The sequence below is a fragment of the Triturus cristatus genome, chromosome 4_2 (genome assembly GCF_964204655.1).
Source record: "Triturus cristatus chromosome 4_2, aTriCri1.1, whole genome shotgun sequence".
NCBI classification, from domain to species: domain Eukaryota; kingdom Metazoa; phylum Chordata; class Amphibia; order Caudata; family Salamandridae; genus Triturus; species Triturus cristatus.
Window position 1 is genome coordinate 250,163,620 of NC_140586.1, and position 25,856 is coordinate 250,189,475.

The 25,856-nt window shown below is 51.0% G+C and overlaps 1 protein-coding gene across 2 annotated transcripts in view; it reads right to left on the reverse strand.

Annotated features, from left to right (window-relative positions):
- Positions 1 to 25,856, reverse strand: part of GUCY2C (guanylate cyclase 2C) — a 489,600-nt gene that overhangs the window by 430,323 nt on the left and 33,421 nt on the right. For both annotated transcript variants that reach the window (XM_085601431.1, XM_085601430.1), the window contains exons 3-4: positions 19,342 to 19,409; positions 6,386 to 6,601 (exon numbers count right to left, since the gene is read on the reverse strand). In XM_085601431.1, coding sequence (XP_085457557.1) covers positions 6,386 to 6,601; positions 19,342 to 19,409 — 284 coding nt within the window. The remainder of the gene's footprint in view (positions 1 to 6,385; positions 6,602 to 19,341; positions 19,410 to 25,856) is intronic.

Here is a 25,856-nt window from a genome sequence, read left to right on the forward strand (position 1 = left end):
CCAGGCCATTTCCAAACTGCATAGAATCTCCGAATCTATTCACGTAGATAGTGGGGAATGGTCATTGGCGGGGTGGTTCTGGGAACTGATATCCACCTGGGGTTGGAGGATCCTGATAATCATTGGAATGATCTTAGCCATTCTTTTCCTGCTCTGTCTATGTGTACAGTGTGCTCCTGTAATTTGTGGCATCTGTGCTACATCATGTATAAGGAAACCTGTAACACGAGACGAGCTAAGCAATAGGCTGATGCTACAGCAACATCTCCGCGACTTTATGGACATAGACCTGGATTCAGACTAGCGAGAGTATAGGTTATTGCCTATGTAAGGGCAAAAGGAGGGTCTGTGGTACTGTAAATTTCGGAACCACGTATCTGGCATGATTCTAACATGACGATTTCTTTATCAACAGACCGAGAATGTTTAGGATACTATGCACAAGCATTTGCGTCACATTCGAGTGACGAGATCGCCTGAAATCAGAGTTTCTGTCCTAATACCTCGAGCTCCATTTTAGGACGACAGCCATTTTGTGATTGCCCTCTCATAGGCAACAGGACTACGGCCAAGCATGGGTCTGAAGGACACACACACCTTCGCTGACTCCTCGGTGACCTGGGTGAACTGACTCCGCTGCCTAAGGCCAAACCTGTTCGGTCAGTTCCCTTCCCGCGGCCGAATGAGATTAGTATCAGGGCCCAGCATATCACGAACCCTTTCATCACACACGAACCATGCCTAATCTTCTACACACCTGCCCTGTTTCCCTCTTTATGACCCGTTTTACGAGGAGGAGGTACCCGTTTTTATTGGGTGTCCGTCGATATCTGATGAAGGCGCTAAGCTTTGCCGGGTAATTGATTAAGGGCTGAACGAACTGAAATATGTACTTGCCATTATGACTCTGTCTTTTCCTTTGTAATGAATGCATGTGAATGATCATACCGTAAAACAAGGAATGTTTGCCTAAAGCATAATATTTGGTATATAAGGAGAAGGCTGGTTTTCGTAAGGGAGCAGTCTCCTGAGAATATACACGTGTTGTACTTCTAGGATACCTGTTACTGGCTGCAGCCAATAAATACGATCTTTGACTTCACCAAGAAGACTCTGTGTTTCTGTAGTCTGAAACAGGAAGAACTCAAAGTCTTCGGGTGTGTTCCCTGGCACCGCTGGGTTCCGAAAAACCCAGTACTTCAAAGGGCAGATTACTTACGGGTGTGGTCTGTTATAGACCCCCAGGATCTAATACACAATTTCAAACACTGTTTGATAAAATTACTGACTTGAGTGTATCTCACTCTAGAATGATTTTACTAGGAGATTTTAACTTATGGGGCAATGGTAATTTAGATAATCACCTGAGAGATCTCGGACACCTATGTAAAAATCTCAAATTGCAACAATTGGTAACACAGCCAACTCACTTAGGAGGGCATACTTTTGACCTCTTGTTTGCAAACCAAGCAGAGACTGAATTGGTTGACATACTGCCTCAGAATTGGACCGACCACTCCCTAATTCATTTCCATATTTCGATATCTAGCCTAGAAGATAATAACAATCAGCCATTTTACCGCAAGGGAAGAGAGTGGTCCAAGTTAGTGAAAAATAGGACATATCTGATCTTCTCGAAACAGAATTTTTTTGCCTCCTCTGCCTCCATAGGTGAAAATTATCAACCGTATTGTGATTATATAACGGGAACCCTTGATTTAATAGCTCCAGTTAAACAACTTAAAAATAGGAGAAAAAAATCTGCTCCATGGTATAATGATGAATTAAGACAACTACGAGCAACTTGTGAAAAGGCCGAGAGGAAATGGAGGAGGGCATACTTAGAGCCAGCAAAGAAAGAACTGCAATTAATACAGGCCCAGAATAAGGAGTTAATTTTCAAGGCCAAAGCAGACTTTTATGCCAGCTCTATTTTGCAGGCAGCAAACAGCAGTTTCTGCGATGAGATTGCCATTTATTTTGAAGAGAAAATAACTAAAATTGTTGGCGATCTGCACCCCACTGTTACTGTCATTAGTGGTCAGGATGACTCCATATGGACGCCAGATGTAGGACCCCTGGTGGACTCTTCCCTGGAATACTTTCAGGCTCCCACAGAGAACTCTTTTAATCTCCTGGCACAAAGCGTGTCCTCAGGATCCCCTTTTGACCCCCTTCCACACAAAGTCTGGAAAATATTCGGGCAAGAAACCTTTCCTTGGTTATGGAAGATCTGCTGCCAGTCTCTGGAGGAAGGAGAAGTACCAGAGGCATGGAAACAGGCAGTGGCGACTCCCTTGCTAAAAAAAAACATTTTTGGACCCTACAATACCAGCAAATTTCAGACCAATTTCCCTCCTGCCATATTCGATTAAGACCTTAGAAAAGGCAGTTAGCAAAATCTCATCAGGCTACTTGGAGGAAAATTCCCTGCTGGATAGGGACCAATTTGGTTTCCGCCCAGGACATGGCACTGAGACTGCTTTGGCAACCGTAATGAACAATCTAAGAATGCGTGCTGACAATGGGAATTCATCTGTCCTGGTACTATTGGATATGTCAGCCGCATTTGACACGGTGAGCCATGCAGTATTAGTGGAAAGGCTGAAAGGTATAGGAATCAAAGGATTGGCCTTGCAATGGTTACAATCCTATCTGTCGCGAAGACAACAGGCTGTATCTCCGGCCCCGTTCACCTCCAATAAGTCTCGGGTACACCATGGGGTGCCACAGGGCTCGGCAATCAGCCCTGTTCTTTTCAACATCTATTTACGCCCTCTATTCCCCATTATCAAATCGTATGGAATTGATCTGGTCAACTATGCGGATGACACCCAACTGGTGTTTTCCCTTGAGGGGAAACAAGCAATATCCATGGACACTTTCCAGGAGTGTATGCACCAAACCGTGGGTTGGCTCAGAAAAAATTCCTTGCAGTTCAATGGGGGGAAAACAGAGGTAGTGGACTGTCCGGCCACCAGAATATCTCGACCTATACCGGTGGAGTTTAGGCTCACCCCTGAGGATGAACGCCTGATCCCTGTTAAAATGGTGCGCAATTTGGGGATCATGGTGGACAACAATCTCCAAATAGAATCACAGGCCAATAAAACTGCGGGTGTCTATTTTTCTCTACTACGCATGCTTCAGAAGGTCGTTCCGCTACTACCAGAGGACTCTCGCTCACTTGTAGTAAGAAGTACAATCTTGAGTTGACTGGACTACTGCAACTCCCTGTATTTGGGAGCACAGCAATATATTTTGCAGGGCCTGCAGAGAGTCCAGTCTACAGCAGCCAAGCTGGTACTAAATAGACAGCGTAGGTCCTCTACGACTTTGGCCCTGAGAGACCTACATTGGCTGCCCATTAAGAAGAGAATTTGTTTAAAATCTCTCTGTATTGTACACAAAGCAGTACATGACCTGGGTCCATCTTCCTTGCAGAAGATGTTCACTTGGTATACTCCTGGGAGGCATCTTCACTCCTCAAATACAAATTTGATCACAACCACCAAATTTAAAAAATCTAAGATTGGGGGGCAGAGCGTTAAGTGTGGCCGCTGCGCGTCTTTGGAATGAATTACCACAGAACCTTAGACAGGCTAGTTCTTTGACCTGTTTTAGGAAGGAGCTGAAAACCTGGTTATTTCCTAGGGGCAAGTGATAGATCCCTTTATTGACAACTGGTCTCTACTGTTATAGTGAGTAATCCTTCAACCGAAGCGCCAGGATACCCGTAGGGTGACAGTTCGCGCTATACAAATCTTTATTCCATTCCAGACAAAACTTAACAAGCTCTTATACCTTACTCCTGAAACCACCTAAATAAAAAAAAAAAGTACTTACAATTGCACCTTCTCAGGGCTGGCTCCAAGAATCTGGAATGCCCTACCGACGGAGATCAGAGCCAACCCCTCAGCTGCTTCATTCAAGAAACAGGTCAAATGGATACTTCTGGAAGAACTTCAGCAGCAATAACTTCTAGGCCATGTGATAGTCACTTCCCTCTAGAGCTTGACAATTATTTTTACTTTGTGTGTTGAAATGTATGCCTGACAATCTTTTCTCTTTATGTTTTGAAATATGTACTTGACAAGCACTTTTACTTTGGATCTGAAATGTATTTTGTCATTGGTTGGACATAGTTCGCTGCTTAAACTACACGGCCCTTCTAGTGGGGCTTTTACTTGTTTGTCCTCCTGCCACCACGTCCTCCCCTAGCACCCACATTTTCTTTAATGTCTCAGGCTCCTCTTATGCTGCTATTTGGTATTGTACGATTACTGTTTCTTCATGTCACGATTAATTTGCTTCTTTGTACAGCGCTCTGATACCCGTCTGGGTCTTGTTCGTGCTCTATAAATCTTTTCAAATAAATAAATAAAGGTGCAAACTTTTGCCAACTAGAGACCCCCACTTCTAACACTATGCATTAAGGAGCCGGTTCCTAAAAACTGAACTGTAGTGGGTCGCGATCTGATCTACCTCATGAATAGGTCTCAAAAAGTGACTCCCTAAAATTGCGAACATCACAGGGATGATGGCCTGCTGAGGCTAAAAGACATCCATGTCTGTGATTGTTTTTAAATAAAGCAAACTTTTCTTATTAATGCAGTCCATTTTCTTTAAAGGAAATGGATCTACATTTAAAAAGAAAGTGTTTTTTTTTTTTTGTAAAAAGTTTAAGAGTTGGCAGAGGTCCCATGTACCACTGCCTACACCTAAAGAAACTTTTTTAATACACAAAGGGGTGCCTTGGAACCCTTCCCTTTTGTGAATGCATTAACACCTCCTTTGAGGTGTCAGTAAATGTTAATAAGATACTGAGTTGGTGTTTGGAAAAAACGCCTGCAAAACGTCCCTTCAATATCCATTCTGAATCTTATTTTAGTAATCACCTTTGAGACTCATAAAATGGATATAGTATATAGGAAAAAGCATTTTTATGATGACTAATATGAATTTGAATGTTTAAGACTGCTAAAACTCTTTATTAATCTGGCCCAATGTGCCTTGGTACAAAGGGCTGTGGGCTTTAGGTTTAAGGACTAATGTGATGTAGGTCAAGATGCAACAGGACAAAGGTTAGAGAACTAGGGGGCATATTTATGAGAAAATGTCGGAGCGCAGAGCTGCGCCAAATTTAGCAGTGCCACACTCTGACATTTTCAAAACTCAGGGATGTATCATATTCATAAGAATATGGGGGAACCTCTGTGTTTTTCCTAGCACTGGCGCAAAAATTAGCTGCCTAGCCCCAAAGCAGGCAACCTTGCACCATAGTGCAAGGGTGCCTGCATTGCAGGGCAAGATTGGTTATGTGGAGGAAGGTCTCCCTTCCTGCACATAAACAATCACTAATGGCGATTTATTACTTCTATGTGTGTTGCATTCTGCAGCACACATAAAAATAGCAAATTGTCATTATTTAATGATTGTTTATGGGCAGGAACTGATACCTTCCTGCACCTAAACAACCATTAATGGCATTTTGCTCTTTCACTGTGTGCTGGAGAATGCAGCATACATAGAAACAGCAAAAGCGAGGAGAAATAAAAGTATTTCTCTTCGTTTTGGCATTTTAACACCTGCTGTTGTGTGGCATTAGTTTTTGGCGCTGCCTTTGGTTTACACCTCCTTGTAAATCTGGGGCAGCGTCAAAAGCAATGGGTGTTGCGGTGGAACGCCCACTGCAACACCCATTGCATGACCCTTTCATGCTTAGTGCTGCGTGTAAAGGGGCCTTAATTACAAGGAGTCGTTAAGCCATGAAAAGTGGCTTAACACCACTTTGTAAATATGGAGAAGGGCGTATCGCCACCAGAACGTCACTAAAAGGGATGTTCTGGTGGCAATAGCCCCTTGTAAATATCCCCCTATGTGTCAAGAGGCAGCGGATGCAGATTAAATGAAGACTATCAGTATGGGGCCCTTAAAGACACAGATTAGAAAGTCACAGTCACACAAATACCTTCAAGTAGTATGGATACCCCCACTTCATATCTTCTATAGCAACAGAGGTTAATTTGTAGAATGCCAAAGAGCCTTAAGTATTACATCTCTTGAGGAAAACAGAAAGGTGATGTGTGGAATGCCTGAATTCACCCCAGCCCCTGGTAATTACTCAGGGCCACATTCTAGTCCATTGTTGTATTTGCTCACCATGTAATTCCAGACAAAGACTATCCAATCACTGTTGGCCCTGCTCCAACAGAAACAGTCCAGCATGAACTGCCATGCCAGATTCCCTCCAGATAGGAGTACAAGCAAACTCAGACTGATTTCGCCCAACACAAACACCCCTGGCAAACATCCTCCCTTTCTATCATCTCCCCTTAAAAAGTTGAGGCCATACTGGCTCTAAAACCATGGCTGAGGTTCTCACCACATGCAATCCTCCGTGTTGTCGGGCTTCTTGTAAATGTAGATGGACTCCCACGTGTGAGGCTTTACTGAGTGGTCGTTGAACTTCCAGAGCTCGTGAAAGAAGTAGGTCAGTTTCCTGGCTGGGGTCATGACTCTGGTGAGATTAGTGTGGTAGTCACAGGACAATCCGAAGCTTCCGGCTGAGATTACGGGTAGGCCTTTGTTAGCGTTAAGCCTAATGAGAGGAATGAGAGTAAAGTTTAGGGAACTTGATGGTAACGGAAGGGCTGTCACAGAACCTGACATCACAGAACCTGACATCACAGAAGGAAGCGGGGTATTGAGGGAAAAAACAAGCTTAGTTGGCCCCTGAGTCGCAACAGGATTCTGAAGCACCAACCTCTAGACGTTGAAGGATCCTCATTGTGCATCACCTCATTGAAATTATCCCAATGCTTTCACTGTCCCCATCACAGAAGCCTGGGGTGCATTACCTCCATGTCACTCTCCATAGAACAGTAATATTACAAATGAGATCCCAACCCTTGCCTCACACGCCTTCGAAATCCCATGGTTGACCTTCAAATTCTCCAAGCTGACTATATAGCTAGAAGTAGGCAGCTTTTAGGCACATGAGGCGGGATGAGCAGATCTACAGCCTTATGCCAATCCAATTGAATCTTACAGCTGAACATCTGTGTAAAAATGTGCCACCCTATCAAATCAAACAGTCATACAGGTGTTTAACAGTATGTCCCTTACAAGATGGTTAAGGGGATCTGTGTAAGGGGCTACCTTACTTCCGGAGGGAGTGGGCGCCAGTTTTGCAGTTATTCCAGCACCTCTGCCTGTCCCAAAACCTATGGTGATTTGCAGCTTCTTGGGGTGCCATGGGGTATCAGGAAAGTCAAACACTCTCTTCCCTTGCAGGTCTCTCCCGCGAACGGGAAACACTTAGGTTTGTCCAGAAGGGGAAACATCCATTACAACGCAGTCATAACAACGCACTACCTTTACAATGCGGCTGTTATAACGCAACTGCCTTTACATCGCATGCCGTTACAACGCAGCCATTACATCGCATGTCCCTACAACACATGCCACTACAACGCATGTCACTACAACGCATGCCATTACAATGCATGATAAGGTAAGGAATGGGGAGTTTTTTTAAGTTTTAGGGTTTGAATGGGTTTTGGGGTACATGGGAATAGTATTTTTACCCCTACACTATCCAACACTTTCCCTACTGTTGCACTCACTGGAGTGGGAATAGTAATTTTTACTCCTACACTATCCAACACTTACCCTACTGTTGTACTCACTGGAGTGGGAATAGTAAATGTTACCCCTACACTATCCAACACTTACCCTCCTGTTGCCCTAAAAGTATTATGCATTGTAATGGTATGCATTGTAATGGAATGCGTTGTAAATGTAGTTTCTAAAAATGCGTTGTGATGGCACGCAATGTAAAATCATGCGTTGTAATGGATGCTGCAATGTAAAAACCACGTTGTAAAAGCATGCGTTGTAAATGTTTGTGTTGTAACACCATACATTTGTCCAGAAGGGACGCTGCAGTTCTCCAAACCTGACATTCCTGGTTCCTTCTATTTTCCAATCCTACACCCAATGCCGGAAGGCATTCCCTCCCATCCAGTCAGCAGCATTTGAGCTCATAAGACTAAATGGTGGTGCACTTTTGAGCCAGTGTGCTTCACCTGCGTTGCACGCACACAAGACTCCAACTCCCTTGCACACATGCATGTCCAGGCGTGCGGGGGGCTGGCAGCGAAGGGAGTGTCATGTGTTTGTGATCTTACTGCTAACTGGTGTCGCAAAAACATCCTGTACTGCACCCATAGTGCTTCCTGTAGAGAAGTACACAAAGGGCCTTATTTACAAGAAAGTAACGCAGTGTGGTGCCTCAAGCCCTTTGGATGCGCCGTGCTGCATAACTTTCAAAGCACAGGGATGTGTCACATTTCTAACAATATGACAGATCCCTGTGCTCGCCCCTGCACTGGCGCACAATTGGCTGCCATGCACCAACGCAGGCACTCTTGCACCATGGTGCAAGGGTGCCTGCATTGCGGGGATGATTGTTTTTGTGCAGGAAGGGACACCTCACTGTGCAAAAACAATTATGAGAGGTGTTTTCCTCTTTCTTTGTGTTTTGCAGAATGCAGCACGCATAGAAAGAGGAAACAACGAGGAGAAATAAAAGTATTTCTCCTCATTTTGCCTCCTTCCTCCTCCCCTGGGAGGCATAGGATTCTGACGCATTCCCGGGTTTACAAAACTTTGTAAATCTGGGAATACGGCAGAATACATGGGTGTTGCATGGGAACACCCAGAGCAACAGCCATGGCACACCCCTTTGACCCAAAGTGCTGTGTGAAATGGGGCCGTGTTTACAAGCCCACGAAAAGTCACACATTGTGGGCTTTACGTGACCTTGTAAATATGGAGCACCAAACAGCGCCGCCGGTGTGTTAAAAAAGTGACACACATGCGGCGCAAGGGGCTTGTAAATATGCCCCACAGTTCGCTGTGCCAAAGCGCCACCTTGTTTCATTGGGTCCTGGCACAGAGAAGAGGAATAATGCTACTGCTGCCTGCCAATACCATTTGAAAACACGGGAACCAAATGAAGCTGGGCCCTCCTCTCGGTGCTGTCAGTTTTACCACAGATGCACGTGGCACAGAGAGTCCAGCCTGACGGCCTCACAATGCCAATACTACAAACAAATGATCAAGCTCTGACAATCCTGTCACAGCCGCCTGGCTACAGCAGCACAGGCTATAGCCTCTGCCTGACACTGCAGCCTCCAGCCCTCCCTGCCTGCCATGACATTGAGGCTGCCCGCAGCCGACGCAGGGGGCCCTCATAGGAGGGCAGCCACCTTAGTGCCACATGAGGGCAAAAACCCGACAAAGCTAGTGTTTGGACTCCCCGGGGGTCCGGCACTACCTGTGTCATTTCCGGGGCACCAGTGGGCGGGGGGCCAGGTATATCTACCTCCCCCGCCCAGCTGGCGATCCTTTTCACACCGAGGCATCACGCCTACTCCCTCCCTAGCGCATACCTGGCGTGTCAGCTGGAAGGGTGGCTAGGGTAGGAAGACTATTAACTTGTTATTATGTGTTGCAGGCGGAGTTACAGGGCGATCCAGAGGCTGAATGGTACATAGGGGTACCCTCTTGAGGAGCAGAAGAAGGGTGCAAATGGCAAATAACCCCAGGAAGTCCTTACGGCAGGACCCTGGAGGAACAACGGCGCCCCGTTAGTCCTTCGGGCGGTTGTAAAGCTGAGCAACTGGGGGCTTGCCTGAATACACTCCACCCCCACAAGGGGCATGAGTAAATTAGTGGACTGGTGGTCCACAGGATGTAAGGGGTAATCCCCCAAAATGGTTAGCACCAATTGGTTAGGTCATGGTGCAATTTGACTCTTCAGGTGGGCAGGCCAGCATATTTGCTGCCTGCACTTGGATCGCCTGTAAGTTGACCCACCATGTTGGCATATTTCATATGCAAAATAAACCTGCAGCAATGTTTCCTCAAACAACCAATGTGTCTTGTGTGTGCTTTATTATGGTATTGCTGTATTTGCAGGTTGGGTGTGTTGCCAATATTGGCACCAGGCGCGCAACACCCATTGGACTCAAAGGGCTTCGACCCCCCCCCCCTGTCGTGTGTGGCAGCCCGGGATGAGAGAGCTTCCCGGGCACACACACAGCCGCACCCGAGCACTTCACAGGTCTTTTAAAGACCATTTGCATGTTAATGAGGCCTCGCTGTTGTTTCACCCCTTCTAAGAGCCCCTGCAGCTCCACTCTGCCTATTGCTTAAAGATTCAGCCCCCGCCCCCTAAATTTTTTCTTAGCCCCCTCCGAAATTTGGCTCTAGTTGCGCCTCTGATTGGCACTATGATGCTGTCTCATAATGAGAGTCTCGGACCGCCCTGCTGCAGTGCGACCGTAGCCGCGGTCACTTTGTACTACCTGTTTTTAGTTCACCCAGGCTCAGGGCGCAGCCGTCAGGGTGCTGAAAATGAGTGAAAATGCATTTTAATGCAGTGATGCGGACCGCCACATTAAAATGCGTTAGGCCAGATGCGGGGTATTTGCCAGCCAGGCATAAGCAGAACACAGGATTATATACTGCTATATGACTCCACAGGCTGATTATCGCCAGACAGGTGTGCACCTGAACATCATTGCCGCCACTGTACATCATTGCAGCCAAAAGTAAACCCAGGTCCCTTTCCTGGGAGGACGAGAGGCCCTGATGCACGTCAAGGGAGCTCTGCGTAGTTTTTAGACTGTGAACTGGCCTCGAGCAGGCCCAGATTAGGGCATCACCAGTGCTTAATTTGTAAACGATTGTGAGACCGGCCTCGTGGCGTGGGCCCTCCCGACCAGCCAGCCACCCTACAACCGCACCTGATCCCCGATGTCACAGACTTCCGGCCACCATGGCCCAACAACCCGATGGCCGGCCAAGGCCCCAGCAACACCCTAGACCCTACCACGCATGCCCGGCCGAGAGAGCGAGAAGCCCCCAAGCCAGACCAGGAGACGCCGTCCCTGTCACACCTCTGGTCTCCTCCCCCAGGAAGGTTTCGATCGGCCACCAGGCCCCCGGTGAGCGGGCGCCTCGCCTGCTGGGTGTCTGGAGTCCCTCCCAGACCCACCTGAACAGATCAAAGGGCCGAGCGACAGGAAATCCCGACACACCGCCCCAGGCACCAAGACCCCTCTCCGCGAGGACTCCGGACTTCAAAGAGGAGGGGGAGTATAACAAGGGGTGCTGAAGGGACGGGAGGCAGAGAAGACCTGGACCTACGAGAGCCCTGCTGACGCTGTCGTGGCTCCCCGAACTCTGAACCATCTGAGACCTGCTGATGCTGTCGCGGCTCCCCGAACTCTGAACCATCTGAGCCCTGCTGACGCTGTCGCGGCTCCCCGAACTCTGAACCATCTGAGCCCTGCTGACGCTGTCGCGTCTCCCCGAACTCTGAACCATCTGAGCCCTGCTGACGCTGTCGCGGCTCCCCGAACTCTGAACCATCTGAGCCCTGCTGACGCTGTCGCGGCTCCCCGAACTCTGAACCATCGGAGCCCTGCTGACGCTGTGGCGGCTCCCAGAACTCTGAACCATCTGAGCCCTACTGACGCCGTCGTGGCTCCCCGACTCCGAAACCACGTGCGCCTGCTGAGTGACTCGCGGCACTCTCCTCTAGAAGAATCGGCAGAAATTGCCAAGAGAAACAACATCCCCCAGCTCGAGGATTGAGAACTGTGCAAAGGATACTCCGCAGAGACACTGAACTCAGAGACTGTCCCGCTACCCCCATACCCCCATCACGAAATTATCGCTGCTTGTGGCGTTGCTTCAATACCTGCATTTGGGATCATAAAGGTCCCTAAAAGCTATCGATAAAGTACTGTCTTACGAAGAACTACTGTGTGGTGTCCCTCTGTCCGAGAGTGCAAGCTCCGCGTGTGCGATCCTAGGAACGAGACCCTTCCAGGAAGGGCCTCCCCGCCCTTGCTCGGCCTAACTCTGGGAGAGGTGGGTCTAAGGGTGGTCCGGAACGTATTCCGAAGCCCCCCGGAGAACGCCTTTCCAACATTTGGTGGCAGTGGTGGGATCCGAGCCGACACCTATAGATCGTGCAGTAAACGGCTGACGCACTACCGGAAAGAGATGGAAGGAGAAACCTCCATAGGTGCCGCAGGCACCTACACAAGCTCGACATTCCGAGAGGACCAGTTGGAATATTATACGCACCGAGAATTAAAACAATTCTGCAAAGACCTTGGAATCGCTACCACCGGATTAAGCACAAAAGAAGATTTCCAGGGAGCATTGAAGACCTGGGTCGAGGCAGGAGCTTCCCTGGCCCAAACAGAAAGAGAGCCGCCAAACGAACCACGAAGCATCCCGGTAAGGAGCAGTGCCCCAGAAGGGGGCCTATCCCCGGAGGAACTAGCAGACCGAGAAAGGGGCCGCAACCACGAACTAGAACTAGCGAAACTGAAAATCGAGGGAGAGCTAAAACTGGCCGAGAAAAAGTTGGCGGTAGAACAATTATGCCTACAAGGAGAACTTGAGGAAAAAAAACGCCAGAGAGAACACGAAGAAAGAAAACTCCAACTAGAAGACGAACGCAGCCTGAAGGAGATCGAGCTCAAGGCTAAAAGGGAAGAGTCCAGACTCTTGGGAAATCAACCATCCTCCTCCACCGTGGAACCAAAGGTCCAAATCCCAAGGATGTGGTGAAGGAATACTACAAAAACGACGACATCCAGCAATGGTTCAAGGCCTACGAAGTGGCCATGACCTCCCACCGAGTTCCGCAGAAAGACTGGGGGGCTGGTTTGTGGGGCCGGTTCCTGAGCGAGGGGAGAGATACCCTACTGGACCTGCCCTCCACGGTGCTGAACTCCTACAGCCACATGAAAGAGGCCCTAGTAGCCAGATATGGGCTCACCCCCGAGATGTACCGGCAACGGTTTCAAGACTGCAAGAAGATACCCGGTACCACATGGGTAGAGTATGTGAACTTTTACAGCCGGGCCTTGGACGGGTGGATCAAGGGCAGCGAGGTCTCCACCTTTGAGGAGTTGTTCGATCTAATCGCGTGGGAACACTTGTCCACCAATTGCTTTGTGGAGTTACGCCAGCACCTCCTGAACAGCAAGCTCACTTACCCGCGAAAACTAGCCGTCGAGGCTGACCGATGGGTGAACACCCGGGCCTCCCGGGGTCCTGTGGGAGACTACGGTCGCCACAGTCAGGGACCCCCCCGCCAGAGGGGCGGAGGGAACCAGGGCCGACCGAGGGAATTCCCGGGGGGCTCCCAGCACAGTCCCCCCAGAGGCTAACCTCCGCACTTTCCAGCCCCACCTCCAGCCAGCACCGGGCCACCGGGGAGGTCAGGACCCTGAGTCAAGATCACCTGTTTCCACTGCCAACAGACCGGACACTATGCCAGTGACCCCCAGTGTCCCATGTACCAACGACCCGCAACGACAACCCCTCCGGCACGTCAAATGGCCTCCGTAGCCCTAGGAGAAGAGATGGAAGATTCCGAAGAGTGGGAACCAGCCGCCATGGCCCTGGTCTCCCTAGGGGACCGAGAGATGGTCCCCGGAACACCCCTACCCGCCAACACGAAGAAGTACCGACAGCAGGTGACGGTCAACGGTCACCGCATCGAGGGCCTCTGCGACACCGGGGCGAGTGTCACAGAGGTCCACTGCCACCTGGTCTCCGAAGACCAGATCCTGCCCGACGCCTTCTGTCCAGTCATATCTTCGGACAATTCCGAGAGCCTATGCCGAATGGCCCTGGTACCCTTCGAATGGGGGGGAGTCACCGGTAAATTGAGGGTGGCAGTCCGAACCTCCCAACCCGTAGACTGCCTCCTGGGCAACGACCTCGAGAGTTCCCCGTGGGGACAAGTGGAACGAAGAGCCCATCTAGAGATGATGGGCCTACCCGAATGGGTATGCGCCACCACGCGCTCTATGACTGCCGATTGCCTTCCTCCGAGGGAGTTGAGGCCATGCCGCTGAACACAGTCGCTGTCCCCGAGGTCCGGGACGCACTACCCGAGCCCGACGACCCTCTTCCGGAAGAAGAAACCGTTCACGATAATGGGTCGGTGCATCCAGATTCCGAGCCCCTGACCGAGCTCGGGGACCTGTCCGAGATGGCCCAGTGGCACTGCGAGGGAGGTCCCTCCCGAGAAGAATTCTGCCAGGAACAGGCCACCTGCCCTTCCCTCATTGGACCCCGACAGCAGGCTGAAGCCCAGGCAGCAGGCGACCAGTCCGGCACACACTGGATATATTGGGAAAACGGTCTCCTGTACAGCGAACAGAAGTCGGCTGAGCTGGGATCGGCCCGAGTACTGGTGGTACCCCTGCGCTTCCGAAGTCTCCTCCTGGGCCTAGCCCATGATGTACCCCTGGCAGGACACTTAGGCCAAGACAAGACCTACCAGCGACTAGTTATCCACTTCTACTGGCCCAAGATGCGAGCGAATGTGGAGACCCACTGCAAGTCATGCCTCACGTGCCAGGCCAGCGGAAAGAGTGGGGGGAAGCGCAAGGCTCCGCTACAACCCTTCCCCGTTGTTAGTACCCCTTTTGAGTGGGTGGGGATCGACATCGTGGGACCCCTGGATCCCAAGACCGCCCAGGGCCACCGATTCATCCTCGTCCTGGTGGACCATGCCACCCGCTACCCCGAGGCCATTCCCCACCGCACCGTGACGGCCCCTGTGGTAGGCCGGGCCTTGATGGGGATCTTCTCCCGCGTGGGGTTCCCTCGCGAAGTCGTGAGTGATCGTGGCACGAACTTTATCTCCAAATACATGAGGTCCCTATGGCAGCAGTGCGGGGTATCATACAAGTTCACCACCCCCAAGGGAATGGCCTAGTCGAGCGATTTAACAGGACCCTGAAGGGGATGATCATGGGCCTCGAAGAACCCCTACGCCGGAGATGGGACGTCCTCCTCCCGTGCCTCCTGTTCGCCTACCGGGAGGTTCCCCAAAAATCTCTGGGGTTCAGCCCGTTCGAATTGCTGTACGGACACCCCGTCCGGGGGCCCCTGAGCCTGGTCAAGGAGGGCTGGGAAACGACTCTCTCCGGGGGACCCCTCCTGACGTGTTCCGCTATATCCTGGCGCTTCGCAACCAGACCCGGAAATTCCGAGAACTCGCCGAGGCAAACCTCGAGGCTAGCCAAGAAGAGATGAAGCGCTGGTATGACCAGAATGCCACGCTGGTCGAGTTTCAGCCGGGCCAACAAGTCTGGGTCATGGCCCCGGTGAAACCCTGCGCCCTCCAAGACAAGTGGACTGGTCCCTTCAAGGTGGTCGAGCGGAAGAGCCAAGTTACATATCTAGTTGATGTGCAGTCCCCGCGGAACCCCCTCCGGGTCCTCCACGTGAACCGCCTCAAACCCCACTTTGTGAGGACGGAGTTGAGTTTGCTCCTGGCCACCGACGATGGGACTGAAGAAGACACAGAGCCCCTTCCAGACCCCCTGTGTGCTAAAGAGACAGATGGCTCCGTAGAGGGGGTGAGACTGTCAACCACCCTCACCCCCCAACAGTCCGACGACTGCCGCCGGCTACTAAGACAATTCACCGACCTCTTCTCCCTAACCCCTAGGGTCACCGACTGGTGTGTCCACGACGTAGACACCGAGCCTACCGGGTCCCTGATCGGGTCCGAACCTGCATCCAGACCGAAGTAACCAAGATGTTGGCCCTCGGGTTGATTGAACCCTCCGACAGCCCCCGGGCCAGCCCGGTAGTCCTGGTCCCGAAAGCGGCTGCCCCTGGTGTCGCCCCCGAGCTGAGGTTCTGTGTGGACTACAGGGGACTCAATGCGGTCACCCGAGCGGACGCTCACCCTATCCCCCGCGCAGACGAGCTCATCGACCGCCTTGGGGCCACTCGATACCTCAGCACTTTCGACCTAACCTGCGGATACTGGCAGATTGCGCTCACTGAGGGAGCCAAGGAGCGCTCCGCCTTCTCCACCCCGGATGGGCACTACCGCTTCAGGGTGATGCCGTTTGGAATGAAGAATGCCCCGGCCACCTTCCAGCGGCTGGTGAACAGGGTCCTGGCCGGGCTGGAGGGGCTCAGTGCAGCGTACCTAGACGACATAGCAGTATTCAGCTCCCAGTGGACCGAGCACCTCCAGCACCTCCGGCAAGTACTGCTGGCCCTGTGCCAGGCCGGCCTAACCATCAAAGCCAGTAAATGTCAAATTGGACAAGGCTCAGTGATCTATCTGGGGCACCAGGTGGGAAGCGGGCAGGTCGCCCCCCTCCAGCCGAAGATCGACGCCATCTTGTCCTGGGAACCCCCAACCGCCCAAACGGAAGTCCAGGCCTTCCTGGGCCTCACCGGTTACTACCGGAGGTTCATTAAGAACTATGGCAGCATCGCAGGCCCCCTCACAGAGTTAACCTCCAAAAAACACCCGAAGAAAATACAATGTACTCCCCCGTGCCAAAAAGCATTCGACGCCTTGAAAGCCGCTATATGTACCGCTCCGGTACTCAAAGCCCCCGACTACTCTCAGGAGTTTGTGGTCCAGACGGACGCCTCGGAGCACGGCATCGGGGCAGTCCTCTCACAGTTCAACGACGAGGGCATCGATCAGCCCATAGCCTTCATCAGCCGAAGGTTGCTACCTCGAGAACAGCGGTGGAGCACCATTGAAAGAGAGACCTTCGCAGTAGTCTGGGCACTCAAAACGCTACGGCCCTACTTGTTCGGAACCCACTTCCGGGTTCAAACGGATCATTGACCCTTGCGGTGGCTGATGCAGATGAGAGGAGAAAACCCCAAGCTGCTACGATGGTCAATCTCCCTCCAGGGGATGGACTTCACTGTGGAGCATCGCCCCGGGACTCCGCTTCACCGAGGAGAACCCCCAAGTGGATGGGTAGTTCTCCCCGCCTTTCAGCTGGGGGGGGGCACGTGTGAGACCGGCCTCGTGGCGTGGGCCCTCCCGACCAGCCAGCCACCCTACAACCGCACCTGATTCCCGATGTCACAGACTTCCGGTCACCATGGCCCAACAACCCGATGGCCGGCCAAGGCCCCAGCAACACTCTAGACCCTACCACGCATGCCCGGCAGAGAGAGCGAGAAGCCCCCAAGTCAAACCAGGAGACACCGTCCCTGTCACACCTCTGGTCTCCTCCCCCAGGAGGGTTTCGATCGGCCACCAGGCCCCCGGTGAGCGGGCGCCTCGCCTGCTGGGCGTCTGGAGGCCCTCCCAGACCCACCTGAACAGATCAAAGGGCCGAGCGACAGGAAATCCCGACACACCGCCCCAGGCACCAAGACCCCTCTCCGCGAGGACTCCGGACTTCAAAGAGGAGGGGGAGTATAACAAGGGGTGCTGAAGGGACGGGAGGCAGAGAAGACCTGGACCTACGAGAGCCCTGCTGACGCTGCCGCGGCTCCCCGAACTCTGAACCATCTGAGCCGTGCTGACACTGTCGCGGCTCCCCGAACTCTGAACCATCTGAGCCCTGCTGACGCTGTCGCGGCTCCCCGAACTCTGAACCATCTGAGCCCTGCTGACGCTGTCGCGGCTCCCCGAACTCTGAACCATCGGAGCCCTGCTGACGCTGTCGCGGCTCCCAGAACTCTGAACCATCTGAGCCCTGCTGACGCCGTCGCGGCTCCCCGACTCCGAAACCACCTGTGCCTGCTGAGTGACTCGCGGCACTCTCCTCTAGAGGAATCGGCAGAAATTGCCAAGAGAAACAACATCCCCCAGCTCGAGGATTGAGAGCTGTGCGAAGGATACTCCGCAGAGACACTGAACTCAGAGACTGTCCCGCTACCCCCATACCCCATCACGAAATTATCGCCGCTTGTGGCGTTGCTTCAATACCTGCATTTCGGATCATAAAGGTCCCTAAAAGCTATCGATAAAGTACTGTCTTACGAAGAACTACTGTGTGGTGTCCCTCTGTCCGAGAGTGCAAGCTCCGCGTGTGCGATCCTAGGAACGAGACCCTTCCAGGAAGGGCCTCCCCGCCCTTGCTCGGCCTAACTCTGGGAGAGGTGGGTCGAAGGGTGGTCCGGAACGTATTCCGAAGCCCCCCGGAGAACGCCTTTCCAACAACGATTAAGTGCAGGGGCCCACAGCTTTCCTCAGATGCCCACGGCTGACGCTGCCGAACGCTGGGGTTGCTATTCCCAAGGGTGCCTAGTCTGGATTCCAACACATACCTTTTTCATTCGCCACCATACATTCGCTGCCTATTTTCTCACCTTTCTTTTTCATCCATGCGTTCTCCTTTTGCTATCGTTTTCTGTCTTTTTCTTCCTCCTCCTTTCCCAATTTTCCGCCACTCTCTTTCCTGTTCTGGGTCAAAGTGTGATAATGAAAAATAAATTGCAGGTCCCCAAAAAAATAGTGCCGGACCTGCAACCACACCGCTCAAATTAAGCACTGGGCAGCTCTCGCAGTTAGAAACATAGACACATGGACGGAGAAACGGAGCAGGGTAAGTACTAGTCACTGAATAGTTTCAAGATTCCGGTGACTATGACGACATAATGAGACTGTTCCACGGGGAGGAGCTGAGCTCGTGCCCACCAGACTGAACCACCTTGAACACCGGGGGATCTGTCTTAGTAGTTGTCCAGAGAACAGAAGAATATAGAGCCCGAGCACAAGCGCCCACAGATGCTTTAAAGTGTCCTTTAAAGAGAAAGCCAATGCTGCTCTCTGTTCCTTCTATAGGCCTGGAGACCACGCTCGTGCTACGACCGAGAAGTCTGAAGGGTGCCTGGAACAGGACCTTTCTGGGTTTTAGGGGGGCTATCTGCCACTGCACCCCCACCGTGCAGCCTTCAAATGAGGCTCCAGGGTGCGCAGCATGTGTAACCGAGTCTGACTGAAACACTCCATTTCTACTTAGCATTGTTGTCTTATATCAGGAGCAGAACCCAGCTCTAGAGTTTCTGAAACCCCTACACAAACTCCCCAAGAGGCACACTGGTAACCCCATTAGCAGAACTCCGCCCTCCCTGGGTCAGACACCTCCCAGTAAGGACAGTGAACAGAAAGGTCATGTTTACTAGCCTGCCTTAGCATATGTTGCCCTCCTCTCACTAGAGATGAAAAGCGTGAATGTTTGTAGAAATACCAGAAGTTACCTAAACCCTTCACCAACACTGGATGTGAAAAGATGGCTCAACAAGGGACATATATAAATTCTCAAATAGGATCCATTGAAGAAGGTTGAATTTAGCAAAGAGGAAACGTATTTTGGAGGTATAACATCCTACTGCTTTTTGGGTTGTGCACTTTCATCTTCTCCAAAAGGGTACACCGTAGGACCGGTGCTCTGTCCATCTTTGTTTACCTACTAGTGACTGACGTCCAAAATATACTCTGGTACTTACGTCACCAGCTGAAAAGTGGCAAATGAACAGGTGGGACCCAGGATGATGCAGCCCAGTTTGTCAGACCTCTGTGAAAGGGAGAGAAAAAAAAATCTCAGAAATTGCATTTGCATGTTACGAAAAGTACACAGTGTCAGCAAGTTCAATTTATTTATTTTATTTTTATGTATGTGTGGCTTCATGTATCACGGGCTACGCCCCCATAGGCATCAATCAGAGTGCCGAAAGGCGAAATAAGGTAGTATTTTGAACCCAGGTGCAATTTTTACATTGCTGTTGTTATGTTATAGCCTTGTACCCCACTATAGTGGACTATACCGGCCAATAAAGGCCTGCTCCAGTGTTAAAGGGCGAGGGCCTTTAATAAGGGAGCTGGACTGGTATAGCCCAGCTACAGAGGGCTATAAATCTATTAGAAAAATCTGCCACTAGAGGGCAGAATGTTCTAACAAATAATACAAAGACTCAAAAGGAGCGAAATAAATTCTCAGCAAGCTGTGTGAGTCCTTTGGTTCACAGCAACAGCTGTGAACGGCAACATTGGAATGTTGGAGCTCCAGGCTTCTCACAGCCATTAGAAGCCAGGAGCACACCACTGTCTTCAGTGGAGTGCCCAACATTCCAATTTTCTAATACATATTACAAAATGAATATTTAGAACATGAGGACAATATTGAGTGGCAGGTCCACAGAGGAGAGAGAGGGTAAAAATCTGTTGGTCTGGCACTCAGTAGCATGATATGGTTTCAACAGCAGCCACTCTTGCAGAATGTATTTAGCATTATGACATGTAATGAGTGTATGCGACAGGTCACTCTTCTGTCACTCCCAAATGAACCCTAGCAAGCAAAGTCTGAAACCTGGGTGTCACTTCCAACTCTAGATAACAATGGGAATATGCCATTTACAAGCTGAATATTAGGCTATTACCTCAGCTCAACCTAATTTGTATGACAAATGTCTACAATATTGTAAGTATCCCACGTAGGAGTGTGCTATCTCTCCACAAACCACTTCAGCATGTAGAAACATCCCATGTAAACTCAAAAAACACAACAAATGTAACCTCCATATATAAGGAATTGCACAATAGATGTGCATGAGATGCTGTAGGAAAGTAGAATCTACTTTCATGGTTACCCCCATTGTTTTGCCTGGTGTAATGCTGTTTCAGACTAGTCTGACTGGGATCCTGCTAACCAGGACCCCAGTCTCTGTGCTTTGTCTCCAAAATTGGATGGCAAGTGTTAGAACCAGGGGTCTCTAGTTGGCAGAGGTAGGTACCTTTGACCAAATAGGGACCCTTGCTTCTAAGTCAGGGAAAGGGGATTACACTACTGGATAACCCCTGCTCACCCCCTTGGTAGCTTAGCACGAGCAGACACGCTTGTCTCAGTGGCAGTGTGTTAACCATTTGTGAACACATACAGCAATACAGTGAAAACACTACAGATGGACACCACAGAGGTTTTTATAAAAATAAGTATTCTTTATATAGACTTAACACAAGACCACAAACGACAAAAATCCACAATACTGTACTCAAAATTGACTTAAAGATGGTAGAATTAGCTTAGTTCAAGTTGGTGATAAATGCGACACAGTTCTCACAAAAGTACCTGGATGCGTAACGCAAAATAAACAAAAGGCTCACAGCGTTGGAGATTCGTCGGTTCCTTGCTTCGGGGGAGACGATGCGTCGTGCCTCAATGCTTGCGCAGAGTAGGGGATGCGTCTTGATCCTTACCGGAGAGGAGGTGATGCGTAGATTCTCGTGCTGCAGTCCGGTTGCGAAGCGGCAAGATGGCACCTCGATGCGATGCGACAATCCGGTGCGATGCGATAAGATGGCGCCCTTGATGCGATGATGTGAAAAGATGCGTACACGCCCTGGCAGCCTTGCGGTGACTCTGTACTTTGGAGCCGCGACAGGCCCCCGACACGCTTCTCCGGTGATGCGACGGTGACCCTCACGGTTGCGACACGCTTCTCCGGTGATGCGACAGCAGATAGCTGCGACGAAGACACCTTCTGGGAGATGCGGCGGCGGGACGCTTCTCCGGCGATGCGATGCCTACAGCTATGGTGGCGACACGCTTCTGCTTGTTGCGTCGCGCTTCCAGCTCCCAGCGACACGCAGGCTTCTGCAGATAGAATTCCCAGCAAGGAAATTCAGGGGGGAGCTGGTGGTGAAGTCTGTTGTCCCTGAGACTTCAGCAGGAGGCAAGCACAAGTTCAAGCCCTTGGAGAAATATTCTGCAAGATGATGAAGTACACACAAAAGTTCCTTCTCCTCTCCTTGGCGCTGAAGACATCACTGTAGGCCAACCCAGCAACACAGCGCACTAACAGGGGGCAGTCCACTCCTACAGCTTCCTTTGGTTCTTTGACTTGACAGAGGTTTCTTCTTGTTGTTCCAGAAGTGATCTAAAGTCTTGGGGTCTGGGTCCCTATATTTATACTACTTTTCTCTTTGTTCTCTGAAGGTAGAGAGGCCTTTGCCTAGTCCATGTCACGTCCGCTGTGAATCTTGTAGATTTGAGTGAAGCACAAGGGTTCCACCTCCAGACGTCCCCGGCTCTGGTTATAGAAACACAGAGTACCAGGGCAATCAGGCGAGGGAAAAGGAATAGGAAGGGTACAGCGGGGATTGGGGGTTCTGCAAGAAAAGAAAATGAGAAAACATATACAAATCAACCTACTCTCATTCAGGTCTCACTATTGGCATATGACTGATGTGTCATCTCAGACATACTGCTACACCTGCAGTGTAACCATCGACAAACCAACAACGAGAGGATCATCCCCCTTCAATACCAATTAGGAAAAAGAACAGTCTCGTCTCCCTCTCTTTCCCCTGTCTGCCTCCCCAAGTTTAATTTGCACTACTGAGCGTTTCCTTGGTTCCTGCTCAATGGCCTGCCTTACCCCAGTGCAACCTCCAGCATTATCTTCATTTAGAGATTCAGAGTTTCAAGACTAGCGTGAGCGAAGGCAAGACTAACGTGAGCAAAGGCGAGACTAACGTGAGCGAAGGCAAACCAAACGTCTTGCAACCCTAATACCTAACACTCGTTCTCGCAGCACTTCAGAGTCAGAGCTTCCGCTTCCAAATAATAATTAAAGTTACGGTAATACAAATGTCTCGCAGTCAAGTATACAGTACTGAACGGGGCCGCCCCTCTCGGGTTCCTGTGATACCTGTATCCGTCCGTACTTCCCACGGCGGCGATTTCGTAGTCCGTTTCGTGAATCAGTTCTCCGAACCTCTCCACAATCCTGAGGTTTTTGAACGCGGTGACGCTTACTTCAGCGTCCCGCGTTGGATTTCCGGGATTACCACGGCGGCGGTCTCGAAGTCCGCTGTGAAGCAGTTCTCTCCGCACCTCTCCCCAGTCCTGAAGTTTTAGAACGCGGCAACGCTTACTTCAGCGTCCCGCGTTGAAGTTCCGGGATTACCACGGCTGAATACCAGATCCCATCGATGTCGTGGACGCTAGCACCAGCGTCTTCCTCGCTCTGCGATGGGCGTCTGCACCAACGTGAATCCAAATTCCAGAATTACGCGCCTCGATTGGCTCTTGACGCGCGTATTTACCCGCTTAGGCCCCTCCTTGGCCCCTCCTTTGTGCAGCCGGGGATTCTGGTTATGGTAGTCTTCTTCCGACTGTATCCTCTGTAGGCGCCCTTGATCAGCGCCTGACAGTATGCCCCCCTTCCGTGCGCCTCCTAGGACCAGGCTTGTCTAGGAAACGGGCGTGGAACGAACGCACTGCCTCTGGAGCGTGGACGTCCGAAGCCGGGACCCAGGAATCCTCCTCCGCCGAGTAGCCCTTCCAGGCCAGGAGGTACCACAGCCGACCCCTCCGATAGCGTGAATCCAACACCCTTCGCACTTCGTATTCCACATGGCCGTCTCTGCAAATCGGTGGGGCAGCCACCCTCCGAGCCCCCCCCCCGCCGGATTTAATAAGCTGCAGTGGAACACCGGATGGATGCGCAAAGAGGCGGGCAACGCCAATCTATAAGCCACAGAGCCCACGCGGCGAACCACGGGATATGGACCTATGAATTGTGGATGGAAAACACTGCGCAACTTGAACCGGAGGTATTTTGTAGACAACCACACTCGTTCGCCTGGTTGATACACCGGTCCTTCCTGCCTGCGGCGGTCCGCCTAGGCCTTGTACCTGCCCTTAGCCCTCTCCAGAGCCGTCTTCAGGCACTCGTGCAGTTTCCCCAGAACCCGCAGCTGGGCAGCCAGGGCTGGCTGGTCTTGTGTTTCCGTGGGGAAGGACAAAGGAAGGACCTTGGCATGATACCCGTAGTTAGTCCGAAAGGGTGATTCTTTGATGGAACTATGCCACGCATTGTTATAAGAGATTTCAGCCAGCCATAGCATCGACACCCACGACGCACTTGCTTCCTTGGAGTAGCACCTAAGATACGTTTTGAGCGTTTGATTGAGACGCTCGGTCTGACCGCCCGTCTGTGGGTGGAAGCTGGTGGACGTGGCCACCTCTACTTGCAGCGCCGTGCACCATGTTTTCCAAAACCACGCGATGAACTGCGGGCCTCTGTCCGACACAATCACTCTTGGAAATCCATGAAGTCTTACCACATGCGACAACAACAGCTGGGCGGTCTGACTGGCCGAGGGTAGGTTTTTGCACGGTACGAAATGGCCCATCTTTGTGAGGCTGTCCACCACAACCATGATCGCATTGCATCCCTGGTCCATTGGCAGGCCCACCACGAAATCCATGCTGATGTTTTGCCAGGGTCCTGCGGGAGACGGCATCGGGACCAACTTGCCTTTGGCTTTCGAGCGGTCTCCCTTGGCTCGTGCGCACATGTCGCACTGTTGTATCCATCGTCGGACGTCCTCCTTCATGCGTTCCCACCAAAAGTGGCGTTGTAGCAGCTGAAGAGTTTTTGTGCACCCGGGGTGACCCACTATCAGTGACTCATGACACCACACGAAAGCCTGGTGCTGCAGCGCCACTGACGGAACGAACAGACGGCTGCGGAAAAAAGGCAATCCTCCTTTCATGAGCCGGTCCACCCCCTGTTCCTCCCAGTGAAGCCATTGCATCACGGTGTGGTGTGTTCTTACAGAGGTCAAAAACGTGTCCGCCCTGATAACACATATCACTTTCTCTGGGGGGATGATGGCCTCGGTGACTTCCCTGCGAGGCACATGTTCTCCATCTTGTCATGATAGCAAATCTGCTTTTTTGTTTTCCGAACCAGGTCGGAAAGTTATGACAAAGTCAAAGCCAGCAAAAAGCAGCATCCAGCGCATCTGTCTTTGCGTGAGATGCCTAGCAGTTTTTAGATATTGCAAATTCTGGTGGTCGGTGTATACAGTTACCGGATGTTTGGCCCCCCACAGGTAGTGTCTCCATTCCTGAAACGCCTTTCTAATTGCTAGTAACTCCTTTTCAGCTATGGTGTAGTTTGCTTCAGCCGGTGTTAATTTCCTCGATAGAAAGGCTACGGGATGCAGCTGTCCTGACTGTTCCTCACGTTGTGAGAGCACCGCCCCCACCGCAATGTCAGAAGCGTCTGCCTCCACTACGAAAGGTGCTTCGGATCGGGGATGGTGTAGGATCGGAGCTGTAGTGAACGCTTGTTTTAGCTCGCAGAACGCCCGCATAGCTTCCTGAGTCCATGAAAACGGGTGTCCTTTTCTCAACAAACGAGTAAGAGGAGAGACGAGCTGTGAGAAGTGAGAGATGAATCTCCTATAATAATTAGAAAAGCCCAGAAAACACTGTACATCTCTAACTGTTTTAGGGGTAGGCCACTCTTGTACTGCAGACACTTTTCTCTCAGCCATACTCAATCCAGAAGGACTTAAAATCACTCCCAGGAATTCCACCCTCTCGACATGAAATTCGCACTTGCTCAACTTGCAAAACAAATTGTTCTCTCTCAGCTTGTGCAAGATTTGTGACACGTGTGTGCTGTGAGCTCTGGGATCCTCAGAATAAATCAGGATATCATCTATGTAGACCACTGTGGTTTTATCTATGTGCTCCTTGAGTACATCATCCAGAAAGTATTGGAAAGCCGCTGGGGCGTTACACAGCCCGAACGGCATTACCCTGTATTCAAAAAGGCCATATCGCGTCTTGAACGCCGTCTTCCACTCATCTCCCTCCCTTATCCAAACCAGGTGATAGGCCCCTCTCAAGTCCAGTCGGGTGTAAATGGTTGCCTCCTCCACCTGGTCCAGCAAGACAGGGATGAGTGGAAGAGGGTAACGGTTCCGTACCGTGTTCTTATTCAAAACGCGATAATCGATGCATGTCCTCAAGTCGCCGTTAGCTTTCTTGATAAAGAAAAGGGGCGAAGCGGCGGGAGAACGGGAGGGCCTGATGAACCCTATGTCTACATAATGTTCTAAGTATTGTCGCAGATGTTCTGTCTCTGGTTCAGACAAGGCATACACTCTACAAGAAGGCATGAGCGCCCCAGGGATCAGGTCTATTTGGCAGTCGTAAACGCGG